General features: G+C 36.8%; 2 protein-coding genes across 3 annotated transcripts; one reads left to right on the top strand and one right to left on the bottom strand.

Moving 5' to 3' along the window:
- Positions 1-583: 583 nt before the first annotated feature.
- LOC149729116 (uncharacterized) lies at positions 584-8,726 on the bottom strand. Its single transcript, XM_089888863.1, has 5 exons — positions 8,122-8,726; positions 2,615-2,798; positions 1,976-2,192; positions 1,279-1,379; positions 584-938 (listed from the first exon to the last, which is right to left on the bottom strand). Exons 1-5 carry the CDS (start codon positions 8,452-8,454, stop codon positions 880-882), a joined length of 894 nt encoding a protein of 297 aa, XP_089744989.1. The 5' UTR covers positions 8,455-8,726; the 3' UTR covers positions 584-879.
- Positions 8,727-16,811: 8,085 nt separating this feature from the next.
- On the top strand, positions 16,812-19,902 carry LOC149729115 (glia maturation factor beta-like). 2 transcript variants are annotated; one of them, XM_089889154.1, is made up of 5 exons: positions 16,812-16,972; positions 17,225-17,318; positions 17,929-18,024; positions 18,318-18,472; positions 19,224-19,902. In XM_089889154.1, the coding sequence occupies exons 1-5, from the start codon at positions 16,940-16,942 to the stop codon at positions 19,293-19,295; spliced, it is 450 nt and encodes a 149-aa protein (XP_089745280.1). In that variant the 5' UTR covers positions 16,812-16,939; the 3' UTR covers positions 19,296-19,902. The 2 variants fall into 2 exon arrangements, with proteins under 2 accessions (XP_089745280.1, XP_089745279.1); XM_089889153.1 differs by having other exon boundaries at positions 17,929-18,052; positions 18,331-18,472.
- The last annotated feature ends 357 nt before the right edge of the window (positions 19,903-20,259 follow it).

The following is a 20,259-nucleotide window of genomic DNA, read 5'->3' as shown; positions in this document are numbered from 1 at the left end:
TGGGGTCGCCGTATTGTTAGGGCGCCATAAACTGCAACGAAAAGTTCTTGATGTTTTAGTATTTTAAAACGAGCAAGATATTTACAAGTTAGGAATTTAGGACAGTTACTGTTTACAGTATATGCAGTACATTACGTACGTTGTTTGGAATGGTATTATCTGTAAATACCATCGACAATTAAATTCACATTTAGGATACACTGTATTTGCATTTAACCGTTACCATGATCGCATAATGATGTTTTAATAGCCAGGTATGCCCTTCTATATGAGCAGGATTAGGCTCGTACACAAAGAAGTTCCTACAAGTCACAAGCTGTGCGACTAAATTGTATCATGTGTATAATGTTACTGCCCTATCTATAATATTAATCACCCACAAAGTTACATACATGGTAAAACTTGTTAACGAGCACGAGGTGTATGAAACACAACACCCGTGTTATAAGTCATGCTTAAATAACTTTTATTCATACTTCTGAATCTGCTTATATACGCAACTTTTTAAATAAGAAAAAGCAAATACAGATAAAACTGCAAAAAGACTGAAATACTAATATACTACGTGAAAAAAAACAGTTGGTCAAATTTTCATTGAAGATTTATTTTACATCCGGCAAAACACAACATGCAACAACAAAAGATAAATAAGTAGTTTGTAAAACGAGCATAACTTGTGTAATAACGCTGTACTGTCGGTAATTCGGAATAATTGGCGTAGCTTCTAATAACATAACTTCCTATCTACCGCCTATATCTCCATTCTGGATATATTTGTCAAAAAAGAAGACGTTTGACGTCAGCAGCAGTGTTGACCATTTGTTTTCGCTTGGAGGGCAACATCGATATCTTTTTAAAAGGTTTAGGGGTCGCTTTCATTCAAAAGAATTTGAAATGTCTTGGCGAACTTCGTTCTCTTGTACTTTGACGTAATAAACCTAAAAATAGAATCGTTACTTACATATACATGGATAGTTTGCTAGTTTAAGGTCTATGTCTATATTTAATATATGGTAAGACACCACTCCATTTGGCCTGGGGTTAAGAGGTTCATCACCCTTTTAAAATGACTGTCTGCTTGACGGCGCGCATAAGGATCACCCAACAAGGTAACAGGTTTAGTTATCTTTTCGATTACAACGAAGGTTGTAGTTAATTAAAACAACGATGAAAAAGAAATTAGCAGCAAAACAACAGTCGTTAAAACACGCTACGGATAAGTTTGTTAGAAATTGCGTTTTCCGAATACGACTTGTAAGTTGCGAACTTTAGTTTTACCTTTTTCTAAACTCGGCAGGTTGCCAGTGTTGATATATTCGGGGTAATTATCGTTTTCCTTTTGCAGGAGAGCTTTCGGGTCGTCCGGTAACGGTGAGGGCCTGTAAATAAAAAAAAACAATAATTTATACATAAAATATAATATGGTGAAATATTGATGCTAAGCCGGGATAAAAATGAAATACAAATAAGCATCTTAATAAAAAATAATAAACTCTTGTTGTTTACAAGCATGAAAAATTAATTCAAATGATAACATACCGTACGGTAGAGGAGGGTTTATCGTTTAAATAATGCATGAGCAAATATAATTGACAAATAATTTCCGCATGTTTTTGAACCGCCATTAATGGAATGTCATAAAGTATTAATGCCCTTTACACCAAAGTATTTTTAGAACGTTGTTGCGGTAGTATATGCTTCATACCATAGGTATTAAAAAAAGATGTTTTATGTAACTGATATTAAAAGAGCGTTCACGCGTTGTTAATTGTCTAAAACATGATCAGAAAATATGGGACATTATGTCATACCCATCTTACCCCACAGTGCAATATATTCAACAGAACTAACTCCAATGACGACGTGTGTTCATTTTTTTATTTCCAATAGCCATAAACATAATCGTTTGTATTTTTTGGCCCCATTTATATTTGTGTAGAATATTGTTATCGTTATATTGTTATGTCACACTTACGATTTAGCGATCCTTGGTTTAATTATCAACGTCACAGAGACTGGGGAATTTCTCACGACTTCTGACAACATCTCGACGCTCGTTACTCGGTTCCCATTGGCTGCTACTATCTGATCACGTGGCTGGATAACACCCAATCGCATGGCAGGTCCGCCTTCAAGGACTCGGTTCACGACCACTTTACCGTCGCTGAGGGGAATTACAGTGATGCCGATTCCTGGAAGAAAGGGAGGTTTATATTGGGGAACACTGGGATAAGTTTTGTATATGGCAACACTGTTTAATTAGCTGTAAAACTGCATTGGGTTTATCTATGTTAAAATTGATGACCAGCGCTGTGGTTCAGTGGTTAGTTAGGTGAATGAAACGTAATTTAAGACAAGATGTGCATTGTTCCAATCCAGTGGTCACTAATGGGTTGTAGCAACCTTTTTGTTGGGATAATGGACAAATCTGGTCTAAATTCCATGTCCCACTCTAAATAAAGACCACACTTAGGTAAAATATAATCACTACTTTTCGTAAACAATGAACCCCGTACGAAACACCCACTGTACAATATGTAAGAAACGGTATGCAGGTCCCATATAGCATGCCAGTACTTTATACAGTAAATAAGTTGCATTCATTAATCCTCACCCGTCCCGCTGTTACGATGGTTAGGAAGTTCAACTTTCCGACAATCTTTCATTTTCAGGTCGATGACGTTGGTGCCATTGACGTCATTATTGTTCGGTGAAGTGGAACGTAACCGTTGGATGGCGCTCTCAGCAGTGATGATGGAGCTGTTAAGTTGTTTGTATCTCATGATGTCTTGGCGGTTCTGATGGAATAAAAACATTTTATCATTTTGAGCATTACGTATAACTGTTACCTTTAATATAAATAACGCTGAAAAACAGTGGTCACTAATGGGTTATCGAAAATGTCAGCCATACAGAAAAACAATCACCCACAAAGTTACATACGCGGTAATTTGTAAGCGGGCATAAGGTGTAGGAAACGAATACCCGTGTTATAACGACTGCCGTTTCCCCGCCATGTAAGGATAAATAAGATTCATTCGTTCATTTATATTTCTTATTCCAAAATATTACACTTGTAAATTTTATCCCAATCCACTCCAACCCAAGAGCCCTTTAGTTAGGTGGTGATAAAACGTGCATATAACTCTCGTGCTGATTACCGTCATCGTTATTAATGATTCGCATTCATCATAGGCGTCCCCAACTTCCTGTTGCATTGTTATATAATTGAATAATCGCTAATTATCACGAACCATTTCCCTTTCCCAATTAAAAGTTTTTAATTAATGTGGCGTCTGCATGCCGTTACTAAATGATTTAAAACCGGAGACTTCCTATTTGTTTTACGGCCACAGTACACGTACTTAATTTTTTGCTTGGCGATTTCAACTTATACAGTAGGGTGGGAAAAGATGGGACACCTTTATCACATAATATCCAAAGATCCGGATCGTGTTTCAAACAATAAACAACGGTCTAAAATCGAGTAAAAAGATGTCCCATTTTCCCCCGCCCTACTATGTTTGCTAAAACATGCTGTTTTACAAAAGTTTGATAAATCATATTAGCTGTTCAAGGATTCGTTAAATTCTATCTTAAAAACGAGTTATAACTTAACGTTATGGCCAATACACCTTCCTATACAACAGTTCATTTTAAGTTCATTCTTCAAACTTAGCCACAGGAAATTACGTAATAAACGAGGTATTATGACATCATATTCCCTCAAGTACCATTGTCCTACAGAAGTGTTCCAGGAGAACGGGATATTAATATTTCAATTTCATTTTGCTTTTCAATGTTACAGCGACAATACTTTTAAAATGTTGTATTGTACAAGTGAGATCCTAGACACCAGACATGGAAATATGTTTTATTTATAACCTGCCATACCGTCTGTCATTCCAACCTTTCGCACCTATTTGCGTATAACTGTACGTAGATACCTTGTAAAAGATACATAAATTGTGCCATTTTACTCACACGACGTCACAGTGACGTATTCAACCATATGACGTCACGCTAACGTCGAATTTTTGGTAGGAAAAGAAAACTGATATCAAAACACTTTTCTCATCAGCGAATAACGAGAACAGCAATTGGAATTTCGATTAAACCGATCTCGTCTTCGGCTAATGGAAAGTAAGCGATGCGGGGCAAGATAAAGACGTGCTATCTACCCACGAAGGACTGAGAAGTGCTTAAGTGAGGAGAAAAGAACTTTCAAAGAGCCGGGCTGGCTTGATGTTATCCTGGGCCAGTAGCGCATTGGGATAAGACGCCATTTACCACAAGTGATTCTCCGCAAGCCTTCATTCACTGAGGCAAAGATAATTAAACTGGGAAGCTTTTGAGGCAGTTTTAACCATTAACCACTAAGCGTTAAACGGTCGGGGCCGCCGCCATTATTTCGAACTACAGGCTTCGCTAATGGGGGATTTAGATTAATCGAACCCAAGAAATAATAAACAACCTCAATACCTTATTATGTCATAGCTGGAGGCGCCAGCAGGTTTAGTGGGAGAAATTATTTTAAACATTTTTAATAAGTTCGTTATTTTTTCGAACAATAACTTGTTAGTCGCACGTCGGTATTGTGACGTCACAGGCATGATTCACATCTGCGCGACGACATCTCGGGTTCCAATTCTCAATAAAAATGAAAATAACTGGAATTTATTATCTTTTTTTTTTAAATAAATGACTTTATTTGTCTCTTCCATCACGGTAACGAAGATTAGAGTAGCAAACAAAATCAAAACGGCCAGAAGTAACGGTGAAACCACAGTCGCTATATCGCTTATGGGTTAAACCCAAGTAAACATTTATTTGAACAAGGGGTGTTCGTAATATGAGGTTAAATCGGGCATATCCTGGCTATAATTAATCGTGTATTCAGTGTTTAGTTAAAATACACTGCGTGGTTTGATATACATTCTCCTTTTCGAAGGATCCTGGGTTCAAACTACTAACTTAAACCACAACAGAACAATTACGTCGATTCTCCTGAACAACGAAGCCAAACGAACCGTGCGGTTTCATAATCCCCGCGGTGTTGCCGAAACGACCAACGTTTTTGGGCCAAAATTGTCGAATAAACTTCCAAAAATAAACCTGACGCAACATCGTATATTTAGTGCATATTGTAAGCCATAATAAACGCACACAAATACCCGTTGTGTAAAGCTACAATCACCAACACAGCGGTAAACACAACACGACTTTTCACTTACTACGGTTTATTTAAAAACTTTAAAACGAAACCAACACCAAAAATGGCGACGTCACTTTATCAAACGTCACAAATCGGTCAGTGACGATGACAATTGACCTCATTTTGACGTCATTGGTTTTCTAACTGGTGTCAAATTCACAACTTACACTCTGAGTAATATCTCGTGCTATATATAATACATTAGTACGTGTATTGTAGCGTCTACAACCCGTATAACATGTGTAGGTACTAGGCAGTACTATCAACCATAACGTTCCAGCCACACAAAAATATTTATTGAGAAAAGGACTTTCTTTGTCTAATTAACTTTCCCGCTCCGCGTCGCGTCTCTATTGTATGGGAACCATGGTACCGGTTCATAACAATCTTACTTTTACTTGGATAGACTTTGGAACAAATACCACGATATTGACGTCACAGAAATGTAAAAACCGCCTTCGATTGAAAGTTGAGACGCGGGGTAAAATGGGACAATACGTGTGTCCCAACTTCCCCTACCTTACTATATATATTATCGCCATGAAAAATCCTATCTGACACTTCAATACCGGTTTAATTATTTAGGCATCTGGTAAGGAGGTCCTTTATCCTTGGCTTGCTTTGATTTATCCAGGTGTGATTCGCCGCATGTGGTTTATGTGGTTAAGTGGGGGCGTATATTTGATTTCATGGGAGTGAAATATTTCAAGGCGTGCGCTGCTGGAGATATAATATTTGGTTCCGGGTTTGAAATTAATGATAGAATGACATTCAGCTCACGTGTGTGGTAGCGACGGTCGGTATAACAATCTGTTTCATACACCTCGTGCTGCACCAAGTATGTAACTTATTTATCCTCGCAAGGCGGAGAAACGACAGTCGTTATAACAGGGGTGTTATGTTTCATACACCTCGTACCCGCTAACAAGTTACCACGTATGTAACTTTGTAGGTGACTGTTTTTCTGCATGGTTGAAAACTTAGACAACCCACTAGTGACCACTGGGTTGGAGCAATTACTTATATGTCTTGCCCAAGGATACATACGCCACATTGGTGGCAAAGACGAACCTCGAACCCTAAGTTACATAGCGATCCATAAACCACTGAGCCACGCCGTTTGCCGGATTTAGAACAACTCATCAAAGCGAATTACGCGGTTCATTGTTTCACAACAAACGAAACGATTCTTATCATAATTCAGCAGCGACAAAAATACCCGAATCTGAACACCCGTGCTAAACAATAAACACCACAAATCGATTATATCTCTGCTAGAAACTCCTGGCTGCCATTTTGGGATTAGCATGTGGATGCAACAACCATAAGCGAAGCAGCCACGGCCAGCTTAGAAACTGTTCAGTTAGGACCAAACATTGTGCATGTAGGAAGATAATGTTTAGCACCGACAGCCAAGCTTTTATTCCACACTTTTCCTCAAATTATTTTAACCCATAATATATTTTACGTCTGACGTTTTGTTGACATTTTTATTTTTTCGACCTTTTAAATAATTTGATTTTCGCTACCATACCAAATATGTTGTTATAAATGTTAAACTATATTAATGTATGCTTACAACTTTGTGGAACGTAGTTTTGAAATCCAAACTGTGCCATTAATTTACGTTTAATATTTGGGCGGCCGAAGAAAAGAATCATTTGCCTAATATGGCCGCACATGCAGTGCAATACAGGGCGTAAGAGCACGAAGCTTTGGTTTTCGATACTCGAGTAATGAGAATTTGGAGGCGGTTTGTAATTCAACCCGATGTAGCAGGAAACTGGAATGCAATTTACAAGTTCCTGTACAGCGGTTTCATTGGAAATAGTTCGAATTGGCGACTAATTAATAAGGGGTTGATTTATTAATGGGGTACGCGTGAGGCCGAATTACGTGTGTTAAAACAACTGTACAGTGAGCACAATGTTACACCATGTGTGTCTGGTGTATAAGAAGACACCCACGTTATAACTCTACAGTGAGCATGAGGTGTATGAATACACTATGTGTGTCTGATGGTGTATAAGAAGACACCCATGTTGTAACTCGACGGTGAGCATGAGGTGTATGAATACACCATGTGTGTCTGGTGTATACGAATACACCCATGTTATAACTCGACAGTGAGCATGAGGTGTATGAATACACCATGTGTGTCTGGTGTATAAGAAGACACCCATGTTATAACTCGACAGCGAGCATGGGGTGCAACAATAATTACACAGCTTATCCATACAGAAGCCAGGCTTGACATAAATATTTTGACAGCAGGGCGACATTTCAAACAACATGTGTGTTATTGCGAGGGCTTCCCCACCCCCATTCTCCTTACACGCATACTCAATAATGTTCGCCCATTTCTCTCGCTTTTTCTCCGCTTAGTTTCTTTAATATATCACCGATTCCTCTTTTTCCCGATTTTCTCCCACCGTCTGCTGTACGCCAGCGGCATCGGTTCCCTTATTTCACCAACACAGTTGAATTACACCAAAGATCATACAATACCACAATCGATTAACCAAATGGCGTAAATCCAATAATTTGTTGTTACATTTCAATCGCTTGATTCACACGCTTGCGATCAAAGCGAACGCGAGACTTGGGCGCTCAGTTTCAAATTTACCATTTTAGGCGATAAAGGCGAAGCTGAGTTCTGTAGTGCCAATAGATCCTTATATGTGACTGCATTGACTCAATATTTATTCACTTTCTATTTTATCCGACTATAGCAAGCGTCAGGCCAGTTTATATAACTCCAGAAACGCAATATTCTATAAGTGAGGTCTTACAGCAAAAAGGCTGAGATTTTGACCAGAGTTGGCCCACCACCACCAAAATACACACAAACAATATACATAGTTACACACCTTATAGTGTATATATGATACAAACAATATACAAACCTTATAATGTATGAGTTGTATTTGTATTTGCGCCACCCAACCGGTGCCTTCCTTGCACCGGAATGTCATGACCTCCCCTTGCTCGGTTTCCACGTTAAAATAATCCGTTCTTGTGGTTTCTTCTTCGTGTATTTTCGTCACTTTCTTAATATGACATAACGGTACAGTTCTATGACATCGTCCATCACGTTTGGAGCCTCTGTACAATCGCAGGGCTTCGCTATCCAGCACGCAAAACTTTCGTTTCCACACCGGCCCGATACGGATCCTCCGACGGTCCACTTTCTTTTCCAGCGTCCCCTCGCATACGGTGGATGCAGGCTCTGCTCCCATATCGCTTTGTTCAGAGTTTTTTCGGCAACAATATGAACAATTGAAGCAATTATTGAAAGAATCGCCCTCGCGGCCTAAAGAAAGGCGTACGTTCTCGTATTCCACTTTGGCCTTTATTACGTCACTGTTACGTCACCGACTGTTACGTCACACGGACTAAATTCGAGATTTATATTCTAAACATAAGTTAATCCGACACACCACAAACATCGATGACTAAAATGACTCGGTCCTGTGAAAAGATCGGTCGATGACTTGGGAGAAAGTAAAGATATGTTAACTATTATTAACCGTGGTTTGGAAAGTACTAACGTTTTTCTTTAACAACGAAAATGTACATTTGCTGTACTATTAATCAGACTTGATGTCTTGACCTGCATAATTAGTTTTAATTTTAATTAAATTTCTGCCCAAACTAAAGCTTTCGTGACAACACACGAAATATGCGAGTCTACATATACTATACACACATATATATATATACTATATATATATACACATATATATCATCTAAACCGCTCACGAAATACTGAGTTACGGAAACTAAAACACTTCTACCACGACAAACGGTTGGACTTTATCATATACCTTTGTTTACACAACGCCTCGACTACCAATAACTGAACTAATGTACACAAACTACCACCGTATCCTTGCATTATAAACACCGACATTTTGATCTATAAGCTACCCTGCCTCTCGCCATATTATGTTTCACAGAACTCTGAACTTCGTACCTAAACAAATAATCACCCACAAAGTTACATAGGCAGTAACTCGTAAGCTGGAACAAAGTGTATGAAACTGAACACCTGTGTTATAATGAATGTCGTTTCCTCGCTATGCGGGTATAAATAAACCAAATCCATTACAAAGCGTTGTACAACTGCACCTCACACCACGCCGTCATGCCCAACGAACTGAAAACTCGCGCTGTTACCTCTCAAGTCATTTCAAGAAAAGAAAAAAGGAACTTTTTCTCTTTACCAAGCGGTCGATGCCTCGCCATCCAGACGAAACGCAGGCCAAGGTTTGTTTAATTATTGCTTATTATAATAATTACAGCGTAGGACGAGACACAGGTTCAATTCAGGTTCATGCTCCACGTATTTATCTTCACCAATACACTTAACATATTGCTGGACCATTTCTCCTGTAAAGCCGCACATATAATACATACCTTAAGCTGAATACGGGTTTACAATAAAACTGAACCGCCACAGCTTTTACAGAACACATTAACACACAATTTATAAGCATTTAGGATTTTAGGTAATATTGGAGCGATCGACTGAATCCCCCCGCATATTGACGTGTTCTTTGCATAATGACCACGCGTTTTAACATTTGTTTGATGATCATAATCAAATAAAGGCGTCAACGGTTTCGTGACATCTGGATTCGTGGAGACTTAAACACATTGTGTAGGCGAGTAGTCCTATAACGTATCTTGGTTTATATTTGCGAACAAATAAAGCGCGCCGGTGAAAAATGCGATTGGAAATATGGCGGCAGACGACGTGACCAAAATGACGGGGGCAATTTCTCCAAAAAAATGTCGTTTGAGATATTTACCTGACTAGACTGTGTTGTTTTGTGCTGTGAATGTTTTCTCTATCTGTATGTCTCACAAGTCGCCAATCCCTATTTCCCGCCCGACGAGGAATTAAATGACTAAGAATTACGTCAGGGATAAGAATATGACGTCACACCTTACTCATCCAGCGTGGTGTAGCGCGAATTTATTGAGAAAAACAAAAGTGAATGCTGGTGTGCTGAATACCTCACGTGCAGTAACCATCAATAGTAGGAATTTCAAAGTAAATAAGACGAATCGACGTGTCAGCGAGTACCTTTACTGTGTTGTTGTCTCCCTTGTTATTATTTCTCGCATAGTTTAAGACTTACTCATGTTTAATGTGCATTTTGAATCTTTAACTAATAAACAATAGCTTAAAACAAAATGTTTCGTGTAAAACTGCAAAATAATGTTTTAGTTTAAAGTTTGTTGAGGGCGTCAAACTTTTAAGAATACTTGGATGTAATTCGTTACCATTCCCAACAATACATTACTTTACAACGTTTGTGACCACACCTTACGCATATATTAATAGCAAAGCTTTGGCGAACCAACTACAAAAACTATATTTCACATAACTTTTTATAAGCATGAAATAATTGAACTTTTGCAAATCAATCAAATGGCTTTGTGACCCACTGTAGTAACCGAACCCTTGCGATTCCAAAAGGCGTCGTTAATTGTTAAAACACGATTAGAGAAGTATTTGATATTATGTGATAACGATATCCATCTAACCCCACACAACTAACATAATAGCAACAACATCAATGTTTGTTGAATCCAAATAATGAACAGGTGCTTATCGATTGTTTGTGATGTTTATTGATTTCTCTGTTTTTGCTTAAAATTTTCGCGTATGAAGAGAAATGCCGTTGGGTCAACGAATAAATATGATTGAATGTTATTTTGTATCCTCACATGGAAGACAATGACAGTCGTTATAACACGGATGTTCTGTTTCATACACCTCGTGTCCGCTTACAATTTACCACGTATGTAACTTTGTGGGTGATTGTTTTTATGTATGGCTGACAACTTGGAACACCCATTAGTGACCACTGGGTTGGAGCAACTACTGGTAAGTACCTTGCCCAAGGACACATACATCCACAATGGTAGCAACGTCGAATCGACGTTCCTAAACAAACGTTCAAATTCCATTACCCCGCCCAGTCGCGACTTAACCATTGAAAACTCCCAAAGAACCAACTATGGCGCAATCGCGTATAATAGCGGTACGACTATGACGTCATGCTACATCTCATTCACAGTGTTTGTCAATGGGAGCGTCAATCGCGATCACTCAATTCTAAAATTCTTTAAATAGAGAGCGAAGTCGCGAATCGAATTCCAGAAGCGAAACTCTTTTACTAGAATTCTCTCATTGTTTGCTTTGCTTACGTCACAAAGGAGAATCACGCGGGCAGGGTCTAACATGAATGTGACATCATTATAACAAGATCTTTACAACGTGACGTCATCGTGACGTCATGTAACTTCCGGTTAGGTTTACGTAATCGTTTTACGATAAGTCTAAAGTTGAAAGTTTTTGTGAATTTGATCTGTGACGTCATTATTGCATCATCGCGTGTTCCGTTTCATTTAGTAAGTTGGGGTAAGATGGTTCACGTTTTAATTCCTTTTTATCGTACCATTTGGTAGCAAACTATTTACCGAATAATATAACCGCACTCCCACGACTTTAAAACCGCTGTTAAATGTTAAGAAAACGTTTAGGTCATGTGTGATGTTATGTGCCAACGGTGTCCAATGACCTATCTCACTCCACAGCGCTATATTTTGTAGCAAATATTTGTAAATAGGTTTGTAATGGTGTTGTGGGGTGAATACATGTGTGAATAAACATTACGTAACTTTTACTATTTAACCATTTGATTAAAATAACAAAGTCATGCTTAGTTAACATAAAAAGAAATGAACTTAACAGTCGTTTAACACACTGACAAAATGGGAAGCTATTAGGCAATATGGACTTTGGACAAACTGTGTTCAAATGATATGACTGTATAGTAAGGTGGGGGAAGATGGGACGTCTTTTTATTCCATTTTCTCGTCCCATTTAGGTAGTAAACATAGAGCATTCAAAGAATTATCGATTCCCATAGACCATTGTTAATTGTTTAAAATACGATACTTAGACATAATGTGCCAAATGTGTCCCGTCTTCCCCCACTCTACTATTATAGTCACACAAACACCCCCCAAAATATTGTGTTACTTCTGCCACCAAGTGTAATTTAATACAGTATTTTTTAAGCTTTTCTGGCGTATAAAGCATTAATTTCATATCTTGCCGAGTGTCGAACGAAATGTTGGTATAAAATAAATAGTTTATACTAGAGGACTCGTGAAAGAAATATTTTACATACAATTTTTACATAGTTAAAATGCCAAACAAATATGCGTGCATATTTGTTTAATTATCTAACGGGTAATTAAAATTTAAATAAAAATACAACTTATCATGAGAATATCGGAACAAAAACACGTTTTTTTGTTTTTTAAATAAAAATTTTGCAAACATAGTCATCTTTATCAGCACCATGCGGTTGTTATTTGCCCAAAATAAATATTTTTTCTAACTTTTATTTTAAAATCTGTTCTTTACGTTTGGACTATTCGTATTGATATATTCTTTTGGGTAAAAACTTTTTCATTGGCTATATTTATTTTAATAATTAAACATTATCCCCTAATTATTGTTCCTTTTATTAATGGATTGTAATGTAATAATAAGTGACGACTTTATTATGACTCACAAAATGGCGGACGTCTACGTCACAATTATCTTCAATCGATTTAATTAAATTTTTATTTGAAAAAATTTGGAATGACATTTTCTTGCAACGTCGATTGTTCGATTTGTTGCGTCATATTGAATAACAATGATTCATTGTTTCGTGAATAATAAAAATAATAAACAAGTACATTGGTATCCGTTGCTCTGCGCATGCGCAGCTTTGTGGCTTTAGTTGTTAAGATATATAAACCTGCGCGTGCGCAAAAGGTACATGGCTGAAAGTTAAAGCTGCGCAGAAAACGTATTTTTACTTGTGCTATGTTTTTAGAAGCCACGTTTTTACTCAGGTAGTTTTTTCTTTTACAGGTGTTAACGTCTGTCGTTTTGTTGCAAATTTCCTTCTCTTTTTTAACCAGAGAAATTTATAATTAGGTTTCACTTAGAAGTAAGCAATACAGACTTCCTTTTAATAAATGTATGAAAAAACTTAAAAAGTTTTTGGTAAACACTCATTAAATGAACATTTTTGTCATGGTGTTTCGGATACAAACGAATTTAAACCGAATTTGCATCAAAACTAAAGGCACCCCGGACATTTATGCATAAAATACTGGATATATATTTAGTTTATTTAAAAGGACGACAATATTTAATCATGAGAAAATAAAACAGGATGAAAAACATGATCTTCTTACATGTTCCCTTAATGGGGATCGATTTTAAAAATAAGGATTCAGGAAACCCGTTTTAATCAAGCGCCTTATTATAAAATGAAACAAGTTTTTTAGAGTGTATATTATCTTATAATGGAGAAAAATACGGCTTAACTTAAGACCCTTTTTGAAATACAACAACCATTATTGAGAAACAGCCGGTACAGCAGTTATTGCATTCTACTGAAACCGCGGAAAATTTTTAATTGAATAAAATTGCGCCCTTCAGTTTAAGGTACATGGAAAAAACAAACCGCTTTAAGAATTATTTGAACGGTTTTCCACCGGCACTAATTAAATCCGATAATTATGGGAAAACAAACGTTTTGAACAAATACTATTTTTTTCCGTTAAAAGAAAAAAATAACAACTTTGCGAACGACAAATTAAGATTGTTTTTTGGGGGAAAAAATCTGGTTTTCCCATTCTTAATTTTTTTCTTATTTGTTTTCTTTGTGTTATCGAAAAAAATCCTCCCTTTGGTTTAAAATTCAATTCTTTTGTTATTTTGTTGATGATTTGTTAAAAATATTGAACGTCAAAACCTGAACTAAGAAATTTGCAACGCTTAATTTTGGTTGAAGATAAAAAGTTTAGATGTAATTTTCCCGCGTGATGTCATAATGCGCATTATCAGAACTCCGCCATTTTTAAATTAGGACTCTGTAAAGCTATTTTTTTTATAAAACTCCCATTCTTAAAAAACAGCCTTTTTTACAAACTTAATAAAATAAACTATTTTCCTTTAAATCGCGACAAAGAGTCTTGAGTTGGTTCGTTTTCAGACACGTTACAACAAACACGTAAGCCAGTTCTCCCAATTGCGATAAAATATCTATAACCCTCAATCTTCTGTCATACTTGGAGGGCGTCTCAGAAAAGAAAGATTTTATCAAATTTCTACAAACTTTGTAGGATACGGATCCTTTTGTTCACGTTTATAAAAAGGAGAAACGAACTTAGAGGCAGATTCCCAGGCTATTAATAGCCCAACCTTAAAACCACCAATTTATCAAAATAAACTTCGCATAAAGCGGCGCTTATACGGCAAAACTTAGGATAAATAATAATATTTTATGTAAATATTAATTTTCCGTCAGAAAATTAAATGCAAACACAAGTCATTGTATATATTGTCGTTGTAATGCAGTGTGTGATCGTTTATACAGCACCTCAATCTTTAACAAAATAAACAATATTATTTATATTTATTAAGGTATTATAAGCAAAAAGATCTATGTAATACCTTTACATACAAGGTGTATTTGCTTATACAGCATAGCACAACATATACAGAAAACACAAATTAAACCTAAATGCAATAAGTGGGGTAAGATGGGATACTGTTGGCGCATAATATCCCATATTATTTGATCATGTTTTAAACAATTAAAAACATTCTTTTATAGAGTCGCGAGATATGGTTATATAATTCTGTAAATATTCTTTGTTTACTATTAAATGGGACGATAAAAGTGAATGAAACAAGAACCATCTTGCCCCAATCTACTATAGAAATAAAACTCAAATTTTAGGCTTAGTTTTAGAATGCAATATTGGAAATTAGTATCCGATTAATTTCGCCTTTGCGAAAACGAAGAAAAAAGGCTATATACTACGTCACGCGACAGACATGGGCGTTTTAAATATGAAAGCTTTATAATCATTAAATTATGACGGCTATCTAACCAATATTGTGTGGTTTATGATACAGTATATCGGCCATTGATACAGACGTATATTAGTTATAAGAGTAACTCACCTAGTTTTGTTCCAGCAATATAGTTGGTGTATATGTAACATATATATGTATATAGGCTGGCCAATGCTAACTAAAGTTTATTTTATAAGATATATTTTAAACTGTTCTGTTCTAAATTTTGATATAACGCTGACGTCATGCGTTGTCATAATTAAAACTATGACGTCACAACACTGCTCGCTTAACATTGGCTGTTTAGAAATTCAAATTTCAGTTAACTTTAGCAACTAAGTAACAAATAGCCGCCGCTAAAAGACTGTTTTGCGCAAGAAACATGCGCAGTGATGTTAACACGGTTTAGGAATCTGCACGGCTCGTTTTTCGTCGATTTAAGTGCGGAAAATTAGGGTTAAAGTTAGGAGAAAGTGACTTCTGCAAGAACAAGTAATTATCACTAAGCGATGCTATATTTAGCTGGAGCGGTTAGCTGGTACACAAACACAGTAAAGCCGCTGTTATAAACATATATGTATTTACATAAAGCATAGGTTTAGTCTCGGACCAATGTATATAGTACTGCGGGGTAAGATAGATTCCTTCAGCACATAATATTCCATATTTTATAATCGTGTTATAACAATTAACAACGCTCTTTTAGAGTCGTGTGGAAACGGTTATATAATTCTGTAAATATTTTTTGTGTGGGACGATAAAAGAAAATTAAAACAGTGGCCATTTGGCTCTACATATTGAATATATATGGGTACTGGTATATTTCTTTTATTAAATACATTTCCTATAATTCGTAAAGTTTGCATAACATTTGCTATATACGATTATGAATGTAGAAATAGTTTGACACATTTTTTATAAGACGGATGATTTATCTTCGTAAAACCCTGTTCGCTCTTGTTGAGAAACGACCGATAATGTTTCGTATTCTGTCAGATTATTATCTGCCTAGCTGACAGAAATTAGACGAATTGAGAAATGCTGTGAACGGAAAAACTGCTTTAGAACCGAGTTGTATTCGCTTCGTTATCTGATTGAACACATTACCGGTTAGTTCTCACACAAGGTTGAAATGTTGGCAAAATAATCGGAGCAGGTTGACGTTCTAAATATATCGACATCACTCTGTAACGTGACCCGTTTTTTCGGTTATTTTTTAATCATAATTTGAGAAATTGTACACGATTTGTACCTAGAGTGAAATTTATTGCCAAAATACTTTAATTTTTTAACAAGTGATTTTAGTTTCTTTTTGGATATTAAACGAATTGCGTTGGTAGTATACCAATAAAAAATTATGTTTCCACGCGTTTCTCTTTTACCACCTTCGTAAGTACTTCATATTAAATATATTTTAGTATCATTTGCCCAAAGGCCATTGTCCAGCGCTGTGGCACAGTGTTTTGGACGCCCGCCTCTAGCCCAAGTAGACGTATGTGCTCTTGGGCGAGACACCTAAACGCAATTGTTCCAACCTAATGGTCACTAATGGGTCCAAATTGTAAGCCATACAAAAAATAAACATCTAAAAAGCTAAATACGTGGTAATTTTTGTGTTTAAATATCAGCCCTAAAGTTACTACGTCAAAAAACTTAAACATCTATGTTTCATAGAAACAACATTTTCTTCCGCCCGGTTTATAACGTCAGTTTTTTTGTTTTGTTTTTTTCCTGAAATATTAAAAAACTGTTTGAGTCAAAAATACCAAAAGAAAATGTCTCAGCAAGATAAAGCATTGCTTAGTATGGTAAGTTGTAGCTTGTAGGCCTAGAATAAAAGCGCATAATGAGATTTTATTCATTCAGCGCCGTGGGGCGGTGGTTAGCGCGCTTTAGTCTAACCCAAAGGTAGAAGGTTCGAGGCTTGCCCCTGCTACCATTATGGGCACATTTAAAAATATTTCCCCACAAAAGTTTTGTCTCAGTAGTAGGTACTTTAAAGGTAATACAATGGTGTAGCATATCAACCATAACTAACACATTCTATATTTATAACACAGGAAACTGATGGCATGTGCAAAATTGACGAAGAAGTTTTAAAGAAAGCAAAGAAACTACGATTCGCACAAGGAGGAACAAAACCTGCTATAATTGGTTTATATAATGTATAGTTACTGTATAATATATTAATAACATTGCCACCACTGTTAAGCTGCCATATACTCAACCAACTAATTAACATACCACTATGCTTTACTTTTTAATTAGCATATGGCCAGCCAAACCCCAGAGTTGGCCCATTACCCCAACATTGTATATGCACATTCTATTAGGTGAGGTTCTGCAGTGAGGCATGCCATAGGACCTGGGATTTAGGCCATAGTTGTCTCATTACCCCAACATTGTATATGAACATTCTATTCTATATGAGTGAGGCCGTACAGTGAGGCACACCATGGGACCTGGGATTTAGACCAGAGTTGCCCCATTACCCCAACATTGTATATGCACATTCTATTCTATATGAGTGAGGCCCTACAGTGAGGCACACCATGGGACCTGGGATTTAGACCAGAGTTGGCCCATTACCCCAACATTGTATATGAACATTCTATTCTATATGAGTGAGGCCCTACAGTGAGGCACACCATGGGACCTGGGATTTAGACCAGAGTTGCCCCATTACCCAACATTGTATTAAAATAAAACTTAGTTGGCATACATACATGGAATGGAGCAAAACATGAATGAAATTAATTCGCAGTAAAAATCGTGGACGAGGTATTGATTGTTGATGAAGAACACGATGATGTTACAGTGGAAGAATTGGCGGAAGAATTACCCGAGCGATCCCCAAGATATCCTTTAACAGAACTTAACTGCATGAGGTGTTATAACAACCGTCATTTTCCGGCCACACGAGGATAAATGAGTTACGTTGATTCATTCAACTGCATTAACTCATATTTAGTCACATATTTTATTTTTAAAAAAGGGAGTTTAACTCCCAAGTGGGCACGAGTATGAAACAGAACACCCATGTTCTAACGACTGTCTTTGTCCTGCTATGCAAGGATAATCAAGTTACATTTATATGTTTGTTCTTATAGTTCACTACATGTTAAATCTTTTTTTCTTAACAAGTCCAAACATTTGTATTGTATAGTTACATACAGAAGCATAAAGATGGCCGAGTGTCGTATCCGCTGTGTTTCATCAACTACTGCCCTGAAGGTGGGAACCCAAAAACGAGCATGAAGTATGCCGGCTCTAAAACTATGATTGTTAAAGCATTGGGAATGACAAAGGTATGAGTTTCAATGCAATATACTTGGTGGGGATTGGTTGTACAGTTTATTAGGTGGAAAGCTATGTTTGTCACAAGTAAAACAAATCGGTGTGTAACCTCACCCATATAGAATAGAACGTGCTTATACAATGTTGGGGTAATGAGCCAACTCTGGTCTAAATCTCAGGTCCCATGGCGTGCCTCACTGTAGGACCTCACCCATATAGAATAGAACGTGCATATACAATGTTGGGGTAATGGGACAACTCTGGCATAAATCTCAGGTCCCATGGCGTGCCTCACTGTAGGACCTCACCCATATAGAATAGAACGTGCATATACAATGTTGGGGTAATGAGCCAACTCTGGCTTAAATCTCAGGTCCCATGGCGTGCCTCACTGTAGGACCTCACCCATATAGAATAGAACGTGCATATACAATGTTGGGGTAATGAGCCAACTCTGGCTTAAATCTCAGGACCCGGGTCCCATGGCATGCCTTCCTGTATGACCTCACCCATATAAAATAGAATGATAATACAATGTTGGGGTAATGGGCCAACTCTGGTCTAAATCTCAGGTCCCATGGCGTGCCCCACTGTAGAACCTCACCCATATAGAATGTGCATATACAATGTTGGGGTAATGAGCCAACTCTGGCCTAAATCTCAGGTCCCATGGCGTGCCTCACTGTAGGACTTCACCCATATGGAATATAGCCTTTTTATTGCATTACACACACAATACTCACCACTGCTACGCACCACCAGGTATTCGACATCAGAGAGAAAGAATATCTCACTGAAGAATGGCTGTTGGCAAAACTTGCCAAACTTTACTAAATATTTATCGCAATATTAGAACTACTGATATATAAATATTATTCATCTCTTCAAATATGAAGACCAGATTAATTAAAACAACCAAGAAGTGAATTAGCAACAAATCGATAGTTGTTAAAAACACTTGGGTAAAATACCAATTCGGAAAAAATTGTCGATTAAAAATATGACTGCTATTCCTAATGCCAATCTGTATTTGTCTCTTAAATTTTTCTATATAGATGGGTGGGGGAAACGGGACACTTTAGCACGCAATATCCAAATAACCTGATTGTGTTTTAAACTATTAACAACAGTCTATGGAAGTCGTGAGGATACGGTTTTATAATTCTTTGAATGTTATTTGTTTACTACGAAATGGGTCGAAACAATAGAATGAAAAGGCGTCCCATCTTCCCCACCCTTCTATGTTTCCTTATATTAAGATTGTCTTAATTTCCCTTTATTGTTTTACTCACACCTGCAGTATCATAATCTGCAACGTACTTTTAAACATTTTACGATAGATGTGTTTTGTATTCTGGTGACCAAATATACCAACAGCCAGTTTAAATTCCCTATATATGTTGTTACTTGTATCTCTAATACATGAGCTGTACTTTGTGAATCTTTCAGCCTATTATTATAAAATCTACAATGTTTTGCTCCAGTTTTAAATGAACAACTAATGTTAAAATGGCTCAATCTTAAACAGAAATAAAATCATGTTTTTTCATATATGGAAAAAAGCCATAGTTATGTTTAAATATTACAGATATTTTGACGTTAACCCGTAATTTTTTTACTTCAAAAAGGACAAAGGTGTTATTATTTTGTCATAATTATGAGCAAACCTTTCTCCCTCCCAATACAAATTGAAAATACGAACCAGCGGTCCAGCGCTACTTTAACCCAATTACGGGGGGGTTACAAAAATTAAACAAATGTACTTGAACTGTGTTTCGAATTTTTTCTCAGCAAAAAA

This window comes from Ciona robusta, chromosome 11 (assembly GCF_009617815.1).
Source record: "Ciona robusta chromosome 11, ASM961781v2".
Classification (NCBI taxonomy): Eukaryota; Metazoa; Chordata; class Ascidiacea; order Phlebobranchia; family Cionidae; genus Ciona; species Ciona robusta.
The sequence above is the reverse complement of the archived record's forward strand: the minus strand, read 5'-3'. Positions and strand labels throughout refer to the sequence as shown.